The sequence below is a fragment of the Lynx canadensis genome, chromosome B1 (genome assembly GCF_007474595.2).
Source record: "Lynx canadensis isolate LIC74 chromosome B1, mLynCan4.pri.v2, whole genome shotgun sequence".
Lineage (NCBI taxonomy): Eukaryota > Metazoa > Chordata > Mammalia > Carnivora > Felidae > Lynx > Lynx canadensis.
In genome coordinates, this window is record NC_044306.2 from 144,934,575 (window position 1) to 144,954,112 (window position 19,538).

The 19,538-nt window shown below is 42.5% G+C and overlaps 1 protein-coding gene across 1 annotated transcript; it reads right to left on the reverse strand.

The window, feature by feature from the left end:
* Window positions 1–7,601: 7,601 nt before the first annotated feature.
* Window positions 7,602–17,471, reverse strand: ODAPH (odontogenesis associated phosphoprotein). The gene is made up of 2 exons (XM_030313667.1): window positions 17,402–17,471; window positions 7,602–8,987 (listed from the first exon to the last, which is right to left on the reverse strand). The coding sequence occupies exons 1-2, from the start codon at window positions 17,466–17,468 to the stop codon at window positions 8,593–8,595; spliced, it is 462 nt and encodes a 153-aa protein (XP_030169527.1). The 5' UTR covers window positions 17,469–17,471; the 3' UTR covers window positions 7,602–8,592.
* Between the last annotated feature and the right edge of the window lie 2,067 nt (window positions 17,472–19,538).

Genomic DNA, 19,538 nt, shown 5'->3' on the forward strand with positions numbered 1-19,538 from the left:
TGCAATACACATAGGGGTGCATGTATCCCTTCAAATGCGGATTTTCGTTTTCTTTGGATAAATACCCAGTAGTGGAATTACTGGATCATATGGATCATATGGATTACTGGATCAATTTTTAATTTTTTGAGGAACCTCCATACTGTCTTCCGCAGTACCAGTCAGCAAAATGTACCTTAAAATCACTTGGCTTTTTAAGTAAGGTTGTCAGGTTCCCATTCTTCTGTTGGGTCCTGAGAGCAGTAAGAGATAAGCACTCCTACCTTCCAGGGTAGAGGCTGAAGAAGTCTGTTCTGTTTGGGCAGACAGGAATTATTTCAGGGTAATTATGAAAGTTCTGAGCTCAGGGTTTGCTTGCAGTTGGCCTTAAATCCATTTTGCTAAGATGACACCCTCCCTACTCCTTTGGCTCTGCCCAGTATTGCCCAGTGCTGCCAAGCCATGTTCCAGGAGGTGGCAGTAAAGCCCCACTCATTGTACTCAAGGCTCACTGTAAGTCTTATCCTGTCCTTTACAAGGGCAAAAATGCTAAATCCGTGATGAACGTTACCTGAGGGGTATTTATCCATTCCTTTTGTCTATGCAAGAAAAGGTCTTCTTTTTCCATTTTTAAGGGCCCAATATTGACGAGTTCTTAATCTATTTGAACGGTAGGTGTGATCCATGGCCATCACATGGTACCGCCAGTGTTGTGGCGCCCTCTGGTGGACGTTGACGGTTAAACACTCCAGAAGTCCAGTCCCAGGGGTTTATGAAGCACAATGGGAGAAGAGACCAATGCATATGCCTCGGTCTTTGGGACGGTGTCAGCGCTCCCCTGATGTCAGCAGGTGGCTGGTGACTCAGAGGTCAGAAGGCAGAAGCAGTGGCTGGAGGAGGGCTAGGCTGATGGGAGTCTGGGGGTGGTAGGGCAGCGCTGTGGACTTTGCTGAAAATCCTGAGTAAAAGAAAAAGAAGTTGGAGAATTATGAAAGTAAATTTGCCTCACAGCGATGAAATGTGAGCAGAAGGGCAAAGGCAAAGTGGCAAGGAGGGCCGACCAGGCCACTTCCAATAGTGCTAATCCAAAGAGGGCTCAGGACATTTTGTGATTCACTGGAAGCACGGTCTTCAAGTGTGGTTTCTGTACAAGCAGCAAAATGTAAGCCAATGCTCACAATGAATGGGATTTGGGGAGTCCACACTGGCTAGTTCTGTTGGCATGCCTCATGGGGAGTTTGCCTGGTACAGCCCCAGACACACTTCCAACCTTGATGTCAGCTAGCTGGTATGTGTAAGTCAGCCATCAGTCCACAAGAACTCGGAATTTGAAATACTGTAGAACATCTTGGTTAGGGGAAATGAGCGACCTATTTTGTATCTAAAACGTAAGCCCTTAATGTACTTCTCAACATGTTGATTTGAGAAAAGCACCACCAAGGAAAACTGAAAAGGGACTACAGAAAACAAGAAATGCTTTGCCAACATGGAGAACTTTAAAACAGATTTCAAACACAATTTTATGATCGTATAATGATCACAAATGATCACAATGATCGTATGAAATCTACCTCTGTTTTGAATAAGGGTAGGCATCTAATTCTCCAAGGGAAGAAAATTTTGAAGTGGATTTCTTTTTTTTAATTAAATTTTTTTTTTATTTTTGAAAGATATTTCTAAAGAAAGTAAAGGGTTTACTATGTACTAAACATGTAATAACCCTTCTGTTTAGAACATGAACCAAAGTGTGTTATTAAGTTTGTTGTCAGAAAATCAGTTTCTCCCGACTGGTGAACAGATATTTAAAGACTAACTGTTTGAGGAGGCATCTCAGATGATTAGCCTTCCTAGGAAACCTGTATGTCTTCCCTTGGCCTGGAAGAAAACTTGACAGAGAGGACTGGACTCAGATTTTTTTTTTTTTAAGTGATAGATGTTGCTAATGAAAGCCTGACGAAATTACAAAATGAGTGAGTGATTATTATTGGCGGATTCTCTATCTCTGGTTGCTATTACGACCAGTTCTCTAACAAATTCCCCAAAGAGAGGGATTTATCTGCACTAAAACAGAGGGATATTCACGTTAAAATTCCTAAAAGAAGGTTGAAAGCATGCATAGGTGGCAGTAACTATTTTTTGAGAGGGATGTATGTATCTCCTCAATAAGTTATTTTTTTCTGGGGAAATTTAATTTAATTTGATTTAAGGTGTTATTTTTTATTTTATTTTATTTTTTAAAAATTTTTAGTGCATATTTATTTTTGAGAGAGAGAGAGACAGAGAGAGAGAGAGACAGAATGTAAGTGGGAGAGGGGCAGAGAGAGAAGGCGGCACAGAATCCAAAGCCGCCTCCAAGCTCTGAGCTGTCAGCACAGACCTTGGCACGGGCTCCAACTCGTAAACTGCGAGATCGTGACCCTAGCTGAAGTCAGTTGCTCAATGGACTGAGCCACCCAGTGCCCCTATTTTATTTTTTAATGCCTATTTATTTCTGAGAGAAAGAGAGAGAGAGGGAGTGTGCATGCATGAGCGGGAGAGGGCTGGAGAGAGAGGAAGAGAGAGAATCTCAAGCAGGCCCCGCCCTGTCAGGGCTTCAATTCACAAACCATGAGATCATGACCTGAGCTGAAATCAAGAGTGCTTAACCAACTGAGCCACCCAGGTGCCCCTTTTCTGGAGAAGATTTTAAAATCCTGAGGTTTCTCCTGGTATGTGGAAGCTGATTTGGAATCATCTAGGGTTAAATATCAGGAAGTTTAAAAGTTCACTAACAGGTATATGCTTGGTTTATTTGAGGAACAGTGAGGCAGGTAGTGTGTCCGAGTGGAGTGAAAAAGGAAGAGACAGGTAGGAGATAAGGTCAGAGAGGAAAAGGTTGGGGACCCAGAATGGGAGTCCAGGTCATGCAGGCCACCGTAAGGACTTGGACATCTGTGTCAGGAGGTTTCAGATGTCATACTTTGTCACGGTCCCTTCTATACAAATCATTGAACCGCGACTGTCCAGTTCAGGCTTATCATAAATTTCCCATGTTGAAATTGTAGGAGAGATTTTCTGTTTGGCATGCGTGTTAATCTCTTTCTGTGGTTCTTTGGCTAACCAACTGTATGAAGTATAGGGTTATATTTAAGGCTGTTCAGACTACTCCAGTTGAAATTTGCCTTCGCTGGGAAAGACAAATGCTTATTGCCATATACTGAAAAATATGCAGTCTTCTGCTTACTGTCAGGAGGTGATGTTTCAGTGAAATATTTCTCCAGTGAAATATGGCTCCCCTGCCATTTATTGAGAGATAATTGACATTGATCATTGTATAAGTTTAAGGTGTACAACATGGTGATTTGACACACATATATTGCGGTATGATTACCACAGTAGTGTTAGCTAACATCTCCATCCTGTCACATGATTACAATCTCTGTTTTTGTGGTGAGAATATTTCAGGTCTACTCTCTTGGCAATTTTCAAGTCTATAATACAGTGTTATTAACTATAATCACCACACTGTATGTTAGATTCCCAGAACATGTTAATCTTATGACTGGAAGTTTATGCTCTTTGACCAATATTTCCCCATTTCCCCACCCCTCAGCCCCTGGTGACCACCACTCTGCTCTCCCTGTCTCGGTGATTGGCTTTTTTAGATTCCACATATAAGTGATATAATACAGTATTTGCCTTTCTTGGTCTGATTTATTATCAGGGAAGTATTACTTTATACAACCTTGGTATCTACCAGAAAATAGAATATTTGAATGCTTGTTTGATAAACAAATCTATAATTATAATTAGCATATATTTACTGATTTCTTTTATACTACAGCATTAAACATATTAAAATTTTTTTTTAATGTTTATTTGTTTTTGAGAGACAGAGAGAGACAGAGCATGGGTTGGGGAGGGGCAAGAGAGAGACACACAGAATCTGAAGCAGGCTCCAGGCTCTGAGCTGTCAGCACAGAGCCAGATGTGGGGCTCAAACCCACGAACCGCAAGATCATGATCTGAGCTGAAGCCGGATGCTTAGCTGACTGAGCCACCCAGTCGCCCCTACAGCGTTAAAAATTTTTAACTGATAACTAAAAAAAAAAAAAAAAATTTAACTGATAACTTACATATAGTAAGATACGTAAATCTTAAGTGTACAGTTTGATGAATTTTTATAAATGCACACACCTGTGTGACTACCATCCAGATCCAGTTATGGAATAATTCTTTCTTTTTATTTTTTAAAAATGTTCATCTATTTTTGAGGGGGGGGCAGAGAGAGATGGGGAGAGAGGATCTGAAGCAGGCTCTGCGTTGACAGCAGACAACCCAATGCGGAGCTCACGAACTGTGAGATCATGACCTGAGCCGAAGTCGGATACTTAACCAACCGAGCCACCCAGGTGCCCCCAGTTATGGAATATTTCTAGCTCCTAGCAGTCTCCCTCTTGCCCTTACTCAGCCAACCACCCCTTAAATGTCATCACTATTCTGACCTCTGTCACCATGGATTAGTTTTGCCTGGCCCTGAATTTAATATACACGAAATCTTATTGTATGTATTCTTTTGTATTTGACATCTTTCACTCAACATGAAGTGAGGTTCATTTATGCTGTGATGTGAAGCCGTCATCCACGGTTTTGCCTTACTGTGTGGTATTCCACTGTATGACACAATAACAATTTAGTCATCCTTTCTACTGTTGATGGACTCTGTGTTTCCAGGTAAGAGCTATTTCATGATGACTCAGTGGTTCTACGCGGTGCTGACCCTAGGAGGTGCTGAGGTATATAGAACTGACCACCCCAGTGCATGGTTTCAGCTGCACCTACTCGTTTGCACCTCCCATCCTTGGTGCCTTTGTTTCTCTGCTGTTTAGAACAAGCCTGGAGGTTCCAGTAGGAACTTGAAAGTTACTTACATTTTATTATACAAATAAGTCAGATATGCTCTGTGCTTAAAAAAGGAAAATGCTGAACCCCTTCCTTCCTTCCTTCCTTCCTTCCTTCCTCCCTCCCTCCCTCCCTTCCTTCCTTCCTTCCTTCCTTCCTTCCTTCCTTCCTTCCTTCCTGGAAGCACCTGAGCATTGTCCCACTGTGTTCTGTAGAATCAAAGCCAGCTTTCTCTAGATTATGCAGCTGTTCTAGGAGTTTGTAGTTCATTGCTTTCAAAATTGGATACCTCGTGTTATGGGCTGAATTTATCCTGACATTCGTATGCTGGAGTGTTAATCCCCAATACGTCAGAGGGTGACTATATTTGGAGATATCCAATCTGAGAGATATCCTTATTAAGAAGAGAAAAATTGCACGCACAGGAAAGACACCGGCACACACGTGCACAGAAGAAAGACCCCGTGAAGAGGCAGCAAGAGGGCAGCCATCTGCAAGCCAAGGGGAGAGGCCTCAGAGGAAGCCCACCCTCTTGACACCTTGACTTTGCACTTCCAGCTTCCAGAACTGTGAGAAAGTGAATTTGCACTGTTTAAGCGTCCCAGGCTGTGGCATTTTCATTATAGCAGTCCCAGCAAACTAACATTTGATTGGTTTCAAATGATTTTCCAAATGCCATACGGTAACATCTATAAAATAAGTCAGCTCTTCCTTAATTTTTCATGTCTAATCAGGGGCGTAGCAAACCCCAGGGTTTAAATGGGCCACAAACCAATCATTTAGTAGCCAACCCCATGCAGCCTGCATGTCCCTCCTCTCCTGGTTTGGCTGCTCCCTGAATGGTTTGAGATGAAATGGTTTTGAGAAGAAATCATACTCCTTTACCTTCAAATACTTCATCTTATTATGTAAGGATGTTCTCTTACATAATCATCAAGTTCAAAAAAATTAACACTGACATAAGGCTATTATGTAACACATGGCCACATTAAAATTTTGCCAGTCATCCCAATACTATTCTTTCTGGTAATCTCTCCCTCTCCTTCCCACCTCCAGGACCACATGTTACATTTGATTATCATGTCTCTTTGATCTCCTTTAACCTTTGCCTACCACGACATCTACATTTTTGAAGATTACACAGCAGGTGTTTTGTAAATGTCCCTCAGTCTGGGTTTGTCTGATGATTAGATTCAGGTTATGCCTTTCTAGCATAATCGGAACTTTAGACACGCATAGGCTGTTCATGCCACAAAGCACAAGAGTTATCACACCCTTCCATTGCTTTAAAAGCAACAAAGCCTACTTACATGCTAAGAGGAACACATTTGATACATAAATTCACTTTGAGGTGTTAGTGATGAAAACGATCTCCCTGAGGCAATAAACCTGCTAGGCATCACTGTATTTTTAAAGAAAAATTTATTAGACAAAAGGATACAAATTTTTTTTAATCATGATTTTTAAAAAATCATTTAAATCATACGTTTTAAATTACAGGTGTAGGCTACTTTTCATATGGGCAACTCTATGCATGTTCAAGGGGGAGGAATGTTGCAATTATACCCAGAGTTATTCTGGAAAAGGTCCCCACTATGAAACACTGCAGAAACAGCCTGCTTTCTATAACAGATGCAGTGACTGAGGCATTGAAGCGGTGATGCTTTAGTTTGTCTTAATTTTTCTGAGGTTTGTATGTCACCCAGCAGGGTCTCCATGGACTAGATTTCAGAGCAATTGAGTTTGGGATTCCTGTGAGCCATGGAAGACTCTGGAGTGGGAGTGGGGAGCAGGAAGAGTGCTGTAATAGAGGAGGGGGTGTGAGATTCAATAGAAAGGGAGGTGAGATTCAAACACAAACATTTACCTGTCTTCAGGTTTGCCCGACTTTGGCCCTTTTCTGATTATGCCCCACGAATCAAAAAGAAAGCAAACGAGACAGCCAGTTTATTACAAAATATAGAGTTCCTTAGGATTTCAAATACAGTTTTTATTTAAGCTCATAATTTTGAAGCAAATATCTGTTCTTGTAAGAAAATTTGCTAGGAAGTGAGTGAAGGAATTTTTTTTTCCCTTTTATCTTTTCACATAGCAAAGAACAGTATGATGACTTTCTCTGTCTCTTCCTTTCCCAGGCAACACTCCCAGCGATCTCATGACTTTATGTTCTTTTTTTTTTTTTTTCCTTTGTAAAGCAGTGGCAGCAGCAGCAGCAGCAACTTTTGCACGCACTTCTTGGGAGGAACAGGTGTAAGCCCTTGACCACATTTGCAAAAGTCAAGTTCCTATGTTACAGGCAAGGTGAGTGGCACAGACAGGAGGCAGTATTTACAGAATGGCTACAGTAATGCCCAATGAATGCAAGCGGTGGGATTTGTTAACTCCTGTTGCACGCTCAGCTTCCTATAGTTGACTCAACTTATGTCTTTGGAGCTCTAGAGTTACAAGAACATCCATGTAAACTTAAAAAAAAATTTTTTTTAATTTTATTTAAATCCAAGTTAACATATGGTGTAATAACAGTTTCAGGAGTAGAATTTAGTGATTCATTTCTTGGATGTAACACCCAGTGTTCATCCCAATAAGTGCCCTCCTTAATGTCCATCACTCATGTAGCCCATCCCCCCACCCAATGCCCCTCCAACAACCCTCAGTTTGTTCTCTGTATTTAGGAGTCTCTTATGGTTTGCCTCCCTCTCTGTTTTTATCATATTTTTCCTTCCCTTCCCCTATGTTCATCTGCTGTGTTTCTTAAATTCTACATATGAATGAAATCATCCATGTAAACTTTTAATCAGACTTTGAGTCTGGAACCTTACTGAAAGTTCTAGGGGAAATAAATAATAAGCAATCTAAGCTAGTATCCATATGATGATAAGGTGAGAAACAGTGAGATACTTATCAAACTAATTTGCACTGGTTGCTTAAAAAGTCAACATAAAAGTAACTTTAGATATTACAGTTAAAAAATAGTTTTTTAAGTTAGGTAATTTAGTTTATGATATCTTCAAGGTATTATCTTAGATGCCCCATAACTTTGTTTTGCTTTAATGAGTATAATTCTTTTGTTGTTGTTATTAGAAAACTGAGTGGATCCTGAAAGTTCTCATCATAAGAAAAAAAAATCGTAACTTGTATGGTAATGGTTGTTAATTGGACTTATTGTGATTTTTTGCAATATATACAAATATGGAATCATTACATTGTACATCTGAAACTAATATAATGTCATGTCAATTACACCTTGGTAAAAGATAAATGAGTAAGTAGCCACTATCTACACCATGGCCAAACAGAGAATAGAATAAGAATAACATTAAACTTTCAGTTTTCTATAATTTCCTTTACAGTTCACTTTGTAAATGCGCTTCGCTCTGTAAATTTTCCAGTGAGTAAAAAGGGTGTCATTAATGTCTTCATTTGGTTTATATCGATTTGTTTAAATGCTTTCACTTTAATTTAGAAGAGAGAGCTGATTCTCCTGGCATTGCAGTCTGTACAGGAATTCTTGGAACCACCCATTTTAGGATTTTATTTGCATGAATATCCTGAGATCTTAAAAAGTTGGGGATAAGGGTAATGTAGTTATCGCTCCTATCTGGCAAACATGAATATCCTGTAAGCCGATATCTTCCCTGCAGACATCAAGAACGATTTCTAGTCTGTGGTGTTTAAGATACTTCATGTTCAACTCCAATCACTTTAGTTTGGAAAAAGAAAGCAGGAATGTTTTTAATCTCTTTTCGGAGGTATTGGCCTCTTTTGCATCAGCATGTTTGGGGCTTCTCTTTTCTCTCTGCTTTCTTCAGAGGAGCTTCTTCTCCACAGTTTTCTTCTGGGGAAGTATCTGTAATGAGGAGTGAGGCGACTGTGTGGCCAAAAGAACGGACGAAACTGAAAACGACGATTGCACTTCCGAGGAAGGAAAGGTCTGTTTGGAAACCTAATGTGGACTCTAGGCCCTTGTGGAAAAAAATGAAAGGGACACTTGGGTGTCCTTGGGACGAGCTGAATCCTCGTCACCGGGTTCCTTATGGTGGGTGGAGGGGTGAGTGTAAAGATCTCGCAGTCTGTAGGGCCTCCATCATCTTGTGAGCCTCTAAGAGGGGTGGCTACTGCTTTTTGTCCTGCGGGGAGAAAGGTGCAAGTCAGCAAAAAGGCCTGATAACAGAAGCAGAAGGGAGATACTTTAGATGGCAGCAGGGCAGAAAGATTGGGAGAGAGAAATAGAGAAGTCTCAAAACAAGTTTGAAAAAACTGCCAAGGTCCAACAGAATGAAACATGAACACACCTCATGACCCAGCAGTCCTACTCTGAGGAATTTATCCAAGAGAAATGAATGCATATGTCTTCAAAAGACTACTTCACGAATGTTCATAGCAGCCTTGTTCATATTCATATTATTATTTTTTAAGTAGCTCCATGCCCGACACAGGGCTTGAAGTCAGGACTTTGGGATCGAGAGTCAGATGCTCTTCCCATTGAGGCATTCGGCTGCCCACCCCCACCCTTCTTAAGCCTTATTCATAATAGCTCTTAAGCTTGGAAACAGTACAAGTGTCCATCAATAGGAGAAAGGTTAAACAAACTGTGTATATACAATGAAAAGGGGGCAACAAATAAAGGAAGACTTACTAATATGACAACCTAGAGGCATCCCACAGATATTATATTGAGCAAAAGGAGTTAGACACAAAAGAGTCCGTACTGTAATATTCCACTTATATAAAGTTCAAGAACAAGGAAAACCCATCTATGGTCACAAAAAATTCTTAAGTAATTAATTTAGGGTTAGGGTAGGTGTTATTTTGTGGAAAAAGAATTCTTTATTTTTATTTATTTTTATTATTTTTTAAGGTAGGATTCTTTAGACCTTGTTTCAGGTGGTTGTTATGTGGTTATGGAGACACACACACATTTATATTTACACATACATATACGTACACACGTTTATATACATACAGACATACATATATGTGTATATGTAAAATGTGATTAGTCTGTACCTCTAAGATTTGTATATTTTATTGTTCATAAGTTATAACCAAATAATGAAAATTCAGGGGCGCCTGGGTGGCTCAGTTGGTTAAGCATCCGACTTTGGCTCAGGTCATGATCTCACAGTCTGTGAGTTCGAGCTCCACATCAGGCTCTGTGCTGACAGCTCGGAGCCTGGAGCCTGCTTTAGATTCTGTGTCTCCCTCTCTCTGATCCTCCCCCATTCATGCTCTGTCTCTCTCTGTCTCAAAAATAAATAAACACTAAAAAAAGTAAAAAAAAAAAAAGAAAATTCAGTGGAGGAAAAGAATTAATGTTAAGAAAATAAGAATAACTGCCCCTCCCTGTGAAGGCTATTCATCCAAGGGGTCTGCTTCACTTCCCCTAGCACTGAAATCATTCCCTAAAGAGGAAAGTGGGGGGTGAGGGTGGGCATCTACACACAGGAGGGGAGCAAGTACTAAAAACCAGGATGAAATTAGTTTCTGAGAAGAAATTTGGGTCAAGCTCAAGTGTCAAGGTCTTCTCTATAGAGAACACTCTTCTCTGTATCATCCAATGGAATTGGCTATGAAAAAGTAAGCCCTTCAGAAAATGATTCTTTCACGTTTTTACAAACTTACCAACACAGGCCTGGAAGGGGATGCTATATGTAAATGATGGAAAAACAAATTCCCCACAGGAAGTTGAAAGTACTGAGACACTTGAAAGAACTGGATTCCCCTCACCTTTAGAACAACTGAATTCAGATTTATTGGTTGTGTAGGACATACCTATTGCCTGCTTGTGTTTATAGCCCCTTCTGGAGATTCTGCTTTACCCACAACTCCTGGAAAGGTCAGTCCTACGTATCTTTGACTATGGATGATTGGCCTGCTGATAGACGTTCTCCTCATTCATTGGTTGGTCAGTGACCAATCAGATTCTCATTTAAGGATTTCAACAAAGAGACACAATGGAAGATGTTAGTGGAAGGTGTAGGGCAGGGACTGGAGTGTTAGGTTTTGTTTGGCCAGTTGAATGATGAGTAAGCAGAGAAGCCAGTCTTTCCATAGATGCCATAAAATGGTAAGACCTTTCAGAGAAAGAGAGACAAGCGACCATGTGGTAACAGAGTGGTGGTAAGAGTAGCCTTGGTTCTTGACTCTTTGGGGCTGATCCCTCTGAAGCCTGGCTGTGCACAAGGGTCTTAGAAATATCCTTATAATAATCACTCCACCTACTCTTTAAAAAAAATTTTTTAATGTTTATTTTTTATTTTATTTTATTTTTTTAAATTTTTTTTTTGAACGTTTATTTATTTTTGGGACAGAGAGAGACAGAGCATGAACGGGGGAGGGGCAGAGAGAGAAGGAGACACAGAATCGGAAACAGGCTCCAGGCTCTGAGCCATCAGCCCAGAGCCTGACGCGGGGCTCGAACTCACAGACCGTGAGATCGTGACCTGGCTGAAGTCGGACGCTTAACCGACTGCGCCACCCAGGCGCCCCTTTAATGTTTATTTATGAGAGAGAGAGGCAAAGCATGAGCAGGGGAGGGGCAGAGAGAGAGGGAGACACAGAACCTGAAGCAGGCTCCAGGCTCTGAGCTGTCAGCACAGAGCCCGACCTGGGACTCAAACTCATCAGGTGTGAGATCATAACCTGAGCTGAAGTCAACCGACTGAGCCACCCAGGTGCCTCCTTTTTAAAATTTATTTATTTTGAGAGAGAGGGAGGCAGAGCGTGTGTGTGTGTGTGTGTGTGTGTGTGTGTGTGTATGTGTGTGTGCTTGTGGGAGGGGCAGAGAGGGCAAGAGAGAGAGAGAGAGAGAGATTCCTAAGCAGAGCTTGATCTCATGATGGTTAGCTCATGACCTGAGCCAAAAATCAAGAGGCAGATGCTCAACTGACTGAGGCACTGAGGTGCCCCTACTTTATTCTTTTCTTAAGCTGGCTTGAGTGGGTGTCTGTTCCTGAACTGTTGTAACATGAAAGCTTTCTGCAGAGAATCCAGTCAGTGTGGAGAAGCTAGCTTTCTTCTTCTTTCTTCTCCTTCTCCATCTCTTTCTCCTTCTTGTTCTTCTCCTTCTCCTTCTTCTCCTCCCCCTCCTCCTCCTCCCCTCCTCCTTTTCTCCCTCCTCCTCCTCCTCCTTCTTCTTCTTCCTTCTTTATTTATTTATTTTTTTCAACGTTTTTTTATTTTTGGGACAGAGAGAGACAGAGCATGAACGGGCGAGGGGCAGAGAAAGAGGGAGACACAGAATCTGAAACAGGCTCCAGGCTCTGAGCCATCAGCCCAGAGCCCGACGCGGGGCTCGAACTCACGGACCGCGAGATCATGACCTGGCTGAAGTCGGACGCTTAACCGACTGCGCCACCCAGGCGCCCCACTTCTTTCTTCTTTAAAGATTTATTTTAGGGGCACCTGGGTGGCTCAGTTGGTTAAGCCCCTGACTTCAGCTCAGCTCATGATCTCACAGTTCATGGGCTCGAGCCCTGCATCAGGCTCTGTGCTGACAGCTCAGAGCCTGGAGCCTGCTTCAGATTCTGTGTCTCCCTCTAATTCTGCCCTTGCTCTGCTTGAGCTCTGTCTCTATCTCAAAAATAAAGACAAAATTTTTTTTTAAATAATATTTATTTTATTTTTGAGAGAGAGAGAGAGAGAATGCATGCATGTGAGCCAGGGAGAAGGGCAGAGGGAGAGAGAGATAGAATCTTAAGCATGACCCTGGGATCATGACCTGAGCTGAAATCAAGAGTCAGACACTCAACCAACTGAGCCACCCAGGTACCAGAAACTAACTTTCTTCTTAAACTCCATCTTGACATTTTGTTATTAGATCAGACTTAGCTAGGCCTGAGCTCTGCCTCTCAGTACACTGTATTCCAGCCATTAACAACAAATCAACCACCTACCCCTGTGCTCATCTCATTTCTCAAACCTGAGGCTATTCAACCAAATCTTCCTGCTGACTCTGGGGTGTTAGAGCCTGCTAGGTAGCTTTTGTCTGATTCTGGGATGTCCAGCAGTGTTCACTGCTCTCTCCCGGGGATTTCCAAGAGCTCTATATCAAGATACAAGCTTGTCCTAGTAACCAGCCCAAGAATGTGGGCAGGACCACGTAAAACCATATTCTTCCAGCAAACTAGACACATGATGACTATTGCAGGGCACTGGTTGACTAGCACAAGGGCTCTAAAATGTGGGAACCATAGGGATTGATTTGGGAAACTATACAGGTTAAGGCCACACATTTGGGTGAGGACATTGATGCCATTCATGGTCTCCAACTTTGGCTGAGTTAACACTGCTCACCAATTCTTTTGTTTCTCCTTGTTCTGCTCCATTCCCACTAGCTTCTGAATCTTTGACACTCTTCTCAAAGCCCCTTCAAAATTCTCATTCTTTGTCATTCATTTGAAGAATTTTCTTCAAAAGTCTCTCTACCTTTGTAAGTAGACTACTTAGCTGCATATTTCAGAAAGAAAACTTCAGTGATCTGCCATGAACTTCTTTGGTTCTTATCTCTCTCACTTCAGAGAGATATCTACACAGTCATCTACATGTGCCCCCTATGGCCCCCCATATTTAATCTACTGGAACCTGACTGTGCTTTCTCTACTCAAGAAAACCTACTTTGGCAAAAGTCATTACCAGTCCTGGGCTTTTAACAAACTGGTTCCAGATACCCAAGCACCATTTCCTGTCCTCTTTGCCTGGCTTACTCCTACGCATATTTCATGCCTCATTTCCTCAGTGAGGTCTTTCCTACCCTCAGGCTGGCTTAAAGCCCTTGGCGCTATGCTTCCATACCACTCTGGGAGTCCACTTTCAGAATACTCATCAGTCATGTGATTACTATTCAGTGGTTGTATTTCTCCACTGGAACATCCACATGACCACCCTGTAGACCACATCTCCTTAGCCCTGCCACAGTGCCTGCAGTGGAATTGAATTGATTGAGAGAAATCTCTGTTTCCGTAATTGCCAAAGTTACCATCTCCCCACCTCTCAGAGATGATGCGATCATTATAAATAGATGGTTTTCAATATTTAACACACAGACATGCCCCCAAAGGCACTGAATGTCAAAGATGAGAGCCCTTCTGTGACATTAATCCAACCAAAGTAGGTGAAATATTTGAATACAGATTGAGAGGTGCCTGGGTGGCTCAGTCAGTTAAGCGTCTGAGGTTTAGACTCAGGTCATGATCTCACAGTTCTTGGGTTCGAGTCCCGCATGGGGCTCTGTGCTGATAGCACGGAGCCTTCTTGGGATACTCTGTCTCCCTCTCTCTTTGTCCCTCCCCCACTCTCTCTCTCTCTAAAAAATAAATTAATAAACATTATAAAAATAAATATAGATTAAAAACATTTATAAGACACAAGACGATAGTGTTTAAAGCATAGACTCTAGAACCAGGATCCCTGAACTCTGCCACTTAATAACTGTGTGACCATTGACAGGTTCCTTAACTTTTCTGAGTCTCCTTTTCCTTATTTGTAAAATGGAAAAAAATACTACCTACCTCATTGGCTTGTTGCATTGTCTGAATTAAGACATGTAAAGTGTCCAGAACATGTCTGATACGCAATATGCACTTAGTAGGCATTAGCTACTCTTATTATTAATCTTGAATGTCATGGAAGAAAGATTCTATCAGCACAAAGGCCCATTTTCTTAGGCCCATCTGGTTCCACTTTAGGTATAAAATATGTGTGCTACTGATAGGACTAAAGGGTACAGATGCTATTAGAACGGGACCTTGATGAAAACAGAGATTCTATTGGTCATGGCTCTGTCCTTAGCACCTACAATATACCTGGCTTAGAGGGGGGTCCAGTACATAGTCAATAACTTGAATGAATGGTCAGGCAGATGTTGAGGGTTTTTCTCTGTAGATTTTGTGAAGCTCATGAGTATTTAATTTCAGTCCCAGAAAATTTGCAATAACTTACATTTAAAATTAGACTATAATAAAAAATCAAGCCAAAGTATCACTTGAAGTTTGGATATCAATTGTGAGCGGGTTTATTATAGTCTAGACATGAAATTCATAGCATATCAACAACTAGTACTTTTTTTTTTTAAGTAAGGATGAGAAGTCCCTTTTCTTTAAAAAAAGAAAAAAAACCCCAACAGAACAATTACCTGTAGTCTGTGGTTATTTGGGCAGACGATAGCTGGTTTGTAATGAACTGTACTGATTTTTAAGAGAAGTAAACTCATACATAATGTTTAAGTATGCAGTTCTCCCCTTATAAGGCCCATGGAGTCATAGAAAATTCTCATGTGCTTTCAGAGTTGAACCAGAAAGGAATATAAGTTCTGTGACGAATTTACTCACAATAACTGCAACTCAGCTCCTTTTGTAGACTCACAGAATGACTGGCTCTTTTGGTCAAATCTCTAAGCCTACAGGGAAAGAATTTGGAGCCCAGAAAGTGTCACAAAGGCCTCTTTCAATTCTGTGCTATAAAGCCAGTCATTTCCACTGTGTGCAGTTACTGTGTTAGGTGTTATGGCAAACTCAGAGATAATAAAGACACGGGCCTGCACTTGGGAAGTGCTACAAATACATGGATCTGTACTACAGAGCAGAAAGAGGCACGTGTCATGGATGATGTACAAATTGCTATAATTCTGAGATGTCAGAGAGAGAGATAGCAATTTTTAAATTATGTGTTTCTTTTGTTTTAAGTTTATTTTTGAGAGAGAGAGAGAGAGCGCACGCACATGCATGCCAGCAGGGGGAAAGAGAGAAAGACAGAGAGACAGAGAGAATCCCAAGCAGGTTCTGCACTGTCCGCACAGAACCCGACATGGGGCTCGACCTCATGAACCATGAGATCATGACCTGAGCTGAAACCAAGAGTAGGACACTTAACCTATTGAGCCACCCCGGCGCCCCTTTCAATTATGTACCTTAAAAAAAATCTTTGCGGAGCAATCCTATAGCTACATTTAAATGTCATCAGGTGAAGCAGAATTGCAATAAACAGGTGAGGGCAGGGTGAGTTTGGACACCCACACACGACCAGACACGGCACAGATAGGCGAGTGACGAGCTGGAACCAGGGCTGCATGGATAGAGCGAAGCTACATTTGAAGGAGTTTCGATGCCAGCCTGAGGGACAGTGGGAAGCATGAGCCAAATTCAGAAGTCATATCTCACATTTTAATTGGTGTTTTTTCACATGTGGATACACCTATGACCTCATTATAGCTTGTTCAGCTATGTATTTACAAAGTTTCCCGAAGAGTGGTTCACTTTCTGGAAAGAAGATGTCAGGTAGGTGGCTGGTTGTGTTTTACGATGCCTGTTTTAAAATTTTTTTTTTTTTCAACGTTTATTTATTTTTGGGACAGAGAGAGACAGAGCATGAACGGGGGAGAGTCAGAGAGAGAGGGAGACACAGAATCGGAAACAGGCTCCAGGCTCTGAGCCATCAGCCCAGAGCCTGACGCGGGGCTCGAACTCACGGAGCGCGAGATCGTGACCTGGCTGAAGTCGGACGCTTAACCGACTGCGCCACCCAGGCGCCCCTACGATGCCTGTTTTAAATGTCACGTTCAGCAGGTGGTGCTTGGGGGTCTGGTTTTGGGAACGGGGCAGGTGTCATTTGTAATATCTCCTCCCCTTCTGATTGCCAGAGTTCATGCAGAGGTTGGGCAAAGTGACCTCTGGTGGTCTCACCCCCAGCCTCCGGGTCTCTGCCCCTCTCCTCTGTATGTGAGCTTTGGGGGAGGGGAGATGACTAGGGTCTGGCTGAGCCCCTGCAGAGACCCCAGGGTAGTTGGTTTGATCCTGGGTCTCACCTCCCTGAACAGTATCTGGTGCTGGAACGAAGGTGGCTTGTGAAAGAAACAACATTAGACCCAGATCCCCCAGCATCTCTTTCTCTCCTTTCCCTTTCTCCCCTCTTCCCTAGCCTCTTCTCTCTTTCCTCCAGGGGTGTGCAAACCAATTTTAAAGCTCAGGCTGCCCGGGAAACCTTGTGATGGGGGAAAGGAAAGAGAATAGGAGCAGTGGAGAAGCAGAATGTAATATAATCCTAGAGAAAGCTATGTTCGCTTCGGTAGCCCCAAGACGCAGCTGCCTAGATGTGATTAATTAAAGCAATTAACAAACAGAGATTAAACAGCCACCATGTGCAAATTACTGTGCTGCTGGGGATAGCAAGAGGTGGACCCTGCTGTAATTCAGGGTGGAAATTGTTAGCTTTACAATAATAACAACTGGTATTGGATAGTGTTTTGAGCTGGAAGAGCTTTTCTTGCAAGATAGCTCATTTTGTCCTTACAACCCCCATAATAATTATTAATACTGTCACATATGAGGAGACTGATGTGAGAAAGGTTAAGTATGTCTGAAGTCACATAGTTAGGGCTGAGACGAGGACTAAGGTCTTCAGATGACAAAATTTAGCTTCTTTATCCTCAACCACACAGGCTGATGGAAGCTGACAAAATTATGTCCGGTTCATGGATACATATAATTGTCTTTTCACACAACTTATTAATTAGGGACCCACAGTAGAATAAGAGCCAAAGCCTTACCTTCTGCCACGGTTACCACCACCCAGCAGACCAATAGCCGGCAGGCGAAGCGGAGTTGGTGAGCCATGGCTTACCACCCTGAGGAGTCACTGCCCTGAGCCCAAGTTGCTTTAAAGGGGAGCCGGTGAGTCACCGGCAGCCTGATTCAGGTAATTTGCATTTGCTCAGTGGACCACAGGAATCAGGGCCTGCGGTATGAGGGTAAGAAATCAGCAAGGAAATACCAGACAGTGTTTATCAACCAGAAGTTTCTTGGAATGACAGCCAAACGGCATTCATCTATCCTTTGGAGTCAGATTGTGGGCAACCACGCCCTCACTACCCTTTTAATTCCCTCCAATCTTCTCTGCCCGTAGTGCCCTCTCTTTACTTGTTCTACGGGTCTCCCTGGGCAAGAGAAAGAATCTGTTTAGGGAATACTCAACAGTGCTTCCCTCTGTGTGGTTGACTTACTTTAAAAAGCCAAGCAGGATGGGGAGGGTGTTGTCCAAAGTCTTCCTGACCCAGGTGGTTTGAAGAGGCTGTTCACAGGCCTTGGGTCAGAGATTACGGCTTTTTCTTTTCTCTGCTTTTGTCCAGGAGCCAAAGGCAGCAGCGTCACAAAACCATCTTCTCTAGTAGCCATCACGGTCACTGTCCACACAAACATGGCTATTTTTTTTTTAATTTAATGTTTATTTGTTTTGTGTGAGAGAGAGAAACAGCGTGAGCAGGGGAGGGGCAGAGAGAGAGGGAGACACAGAATGTGAAGCAGGCTCCAGGCTCTGAGCTGTCAGCACAGAGCCTGACGCTGGGCTCAAACTCACAAACCGTGAGATCATGACCTGAGCCAAAGTCGGACGCTTAACTGACCAAGCCACCCAGGTGCCCTCAAATGTGGCCATTTGGTAGATGAACTCAGTGAGTTGTGTTTCCAGGGCTCCTTCTGATTCATCATATTGTCCCTATGATGGACATGGTGTGCCTGGTTTGTTTCCTGAGAGAATTCGGTTTGTCTAGGAGAGATGGGAGGGGATGGCCACCGTGAGAAAGAGCATGGATCTTGAATTGGGAAAACTGGCTTCAATCTTGATACCTTCTCTTCCTGTCTAGGTGAATCCCTGAGACTCGGAGGCATCTCTTGTGTAAAATGGGCCTTGTCGTATTTCCCTCGGAGTGGTGATGGTGATGGATATAGAAGAGGTAACTGACCTGAAGCCCCAACCACAAGGCCTGGCCCATGAAAGGGAGTGGTTAGGGTTGTCAGTGAATTATAATGACTCCAGTTCTTAACTTGTTCTCTTAGGAGCTAATAGTTGTCTGCTCATTCAGTCACTCCACAGGCCTCCACTTTGAGAACATTTTCCTGGGCATTGCAGAAAGAACAAAACAGAACACAGTCCCTGGCTTCCAAGGGCTAACAATCTATTGGGGGAGACCATGCAAGCTGAGGACCAAACTGAGGAAGAATGCAAATACTCACAAACTAGAAAATGGCAGATTCCACAGGCCTGATGAGGATCCTAGGCAAAATTCTAGGACAGATGATTAAATGGACAATTTGTCAGCAGTTTGGAGAGGAAGCAGGGATCATGGAGAACAAGGCATGACCCACTGATTGGGCAGCTCTCTGTTGGTCATGTATCATGTGCCACACACTGGTCTAGGTGCTGGGACTAAAACTTAGGGTTCTGCTCTCATGGAGCTTATGGTCGTGCAAGGACATTAAATACTAAGAATAACAATAAAGGGTCTTGAGTATCAAGAGAGAGGAGTACTGGAGGCAGAGAAATCTGTAATTTTATGTCACTGGGTGAGGTATTACATATACTGATGAGGGACTGAAGCAGAAAAATGTTCACCTTTAGCCCAGAAGGCTGACTGACAGCCTGCATTGTTCCAATAAGGATCAAATACGTGCCCTTTGCTACAGTCTTAAAGGGTCTCATGACTGCTTGTAAATCTCACTGATAGTTAATATCAGGCTGAAGGATAAGCACCAGAGAAATCTTGTGAAAGTAGTTTTACGTGTAGAAATTTGAAGAAGACATTTATGATCTAATACTCCCTGCACGTCCCCTCCCCCTTGAGCACTAAGCAGCAGAAAGTGTAGCACTTTCGGCCCATGGGTCCTATCCCCGTGCTGTAATAAAAGTAC

Excerpts from the sequence above, each read along its gene's own strand:
- ODAPH (XM_030313667.1), bottom strand. The coding sequence starts at position 17,468 with ATGGCTCACCAACTCCGCTTCGCCTGCCGGCTATTGGTCTGCTGGGTG. Across the intron at positions 8,988-17,401 it reads GGTGGTAACCGTGGCAGAAG|GACAAAAAGCAGTAGCCACC; the intron begins GTAAGGCTTTGG and ends TTCTCCCCGCAG.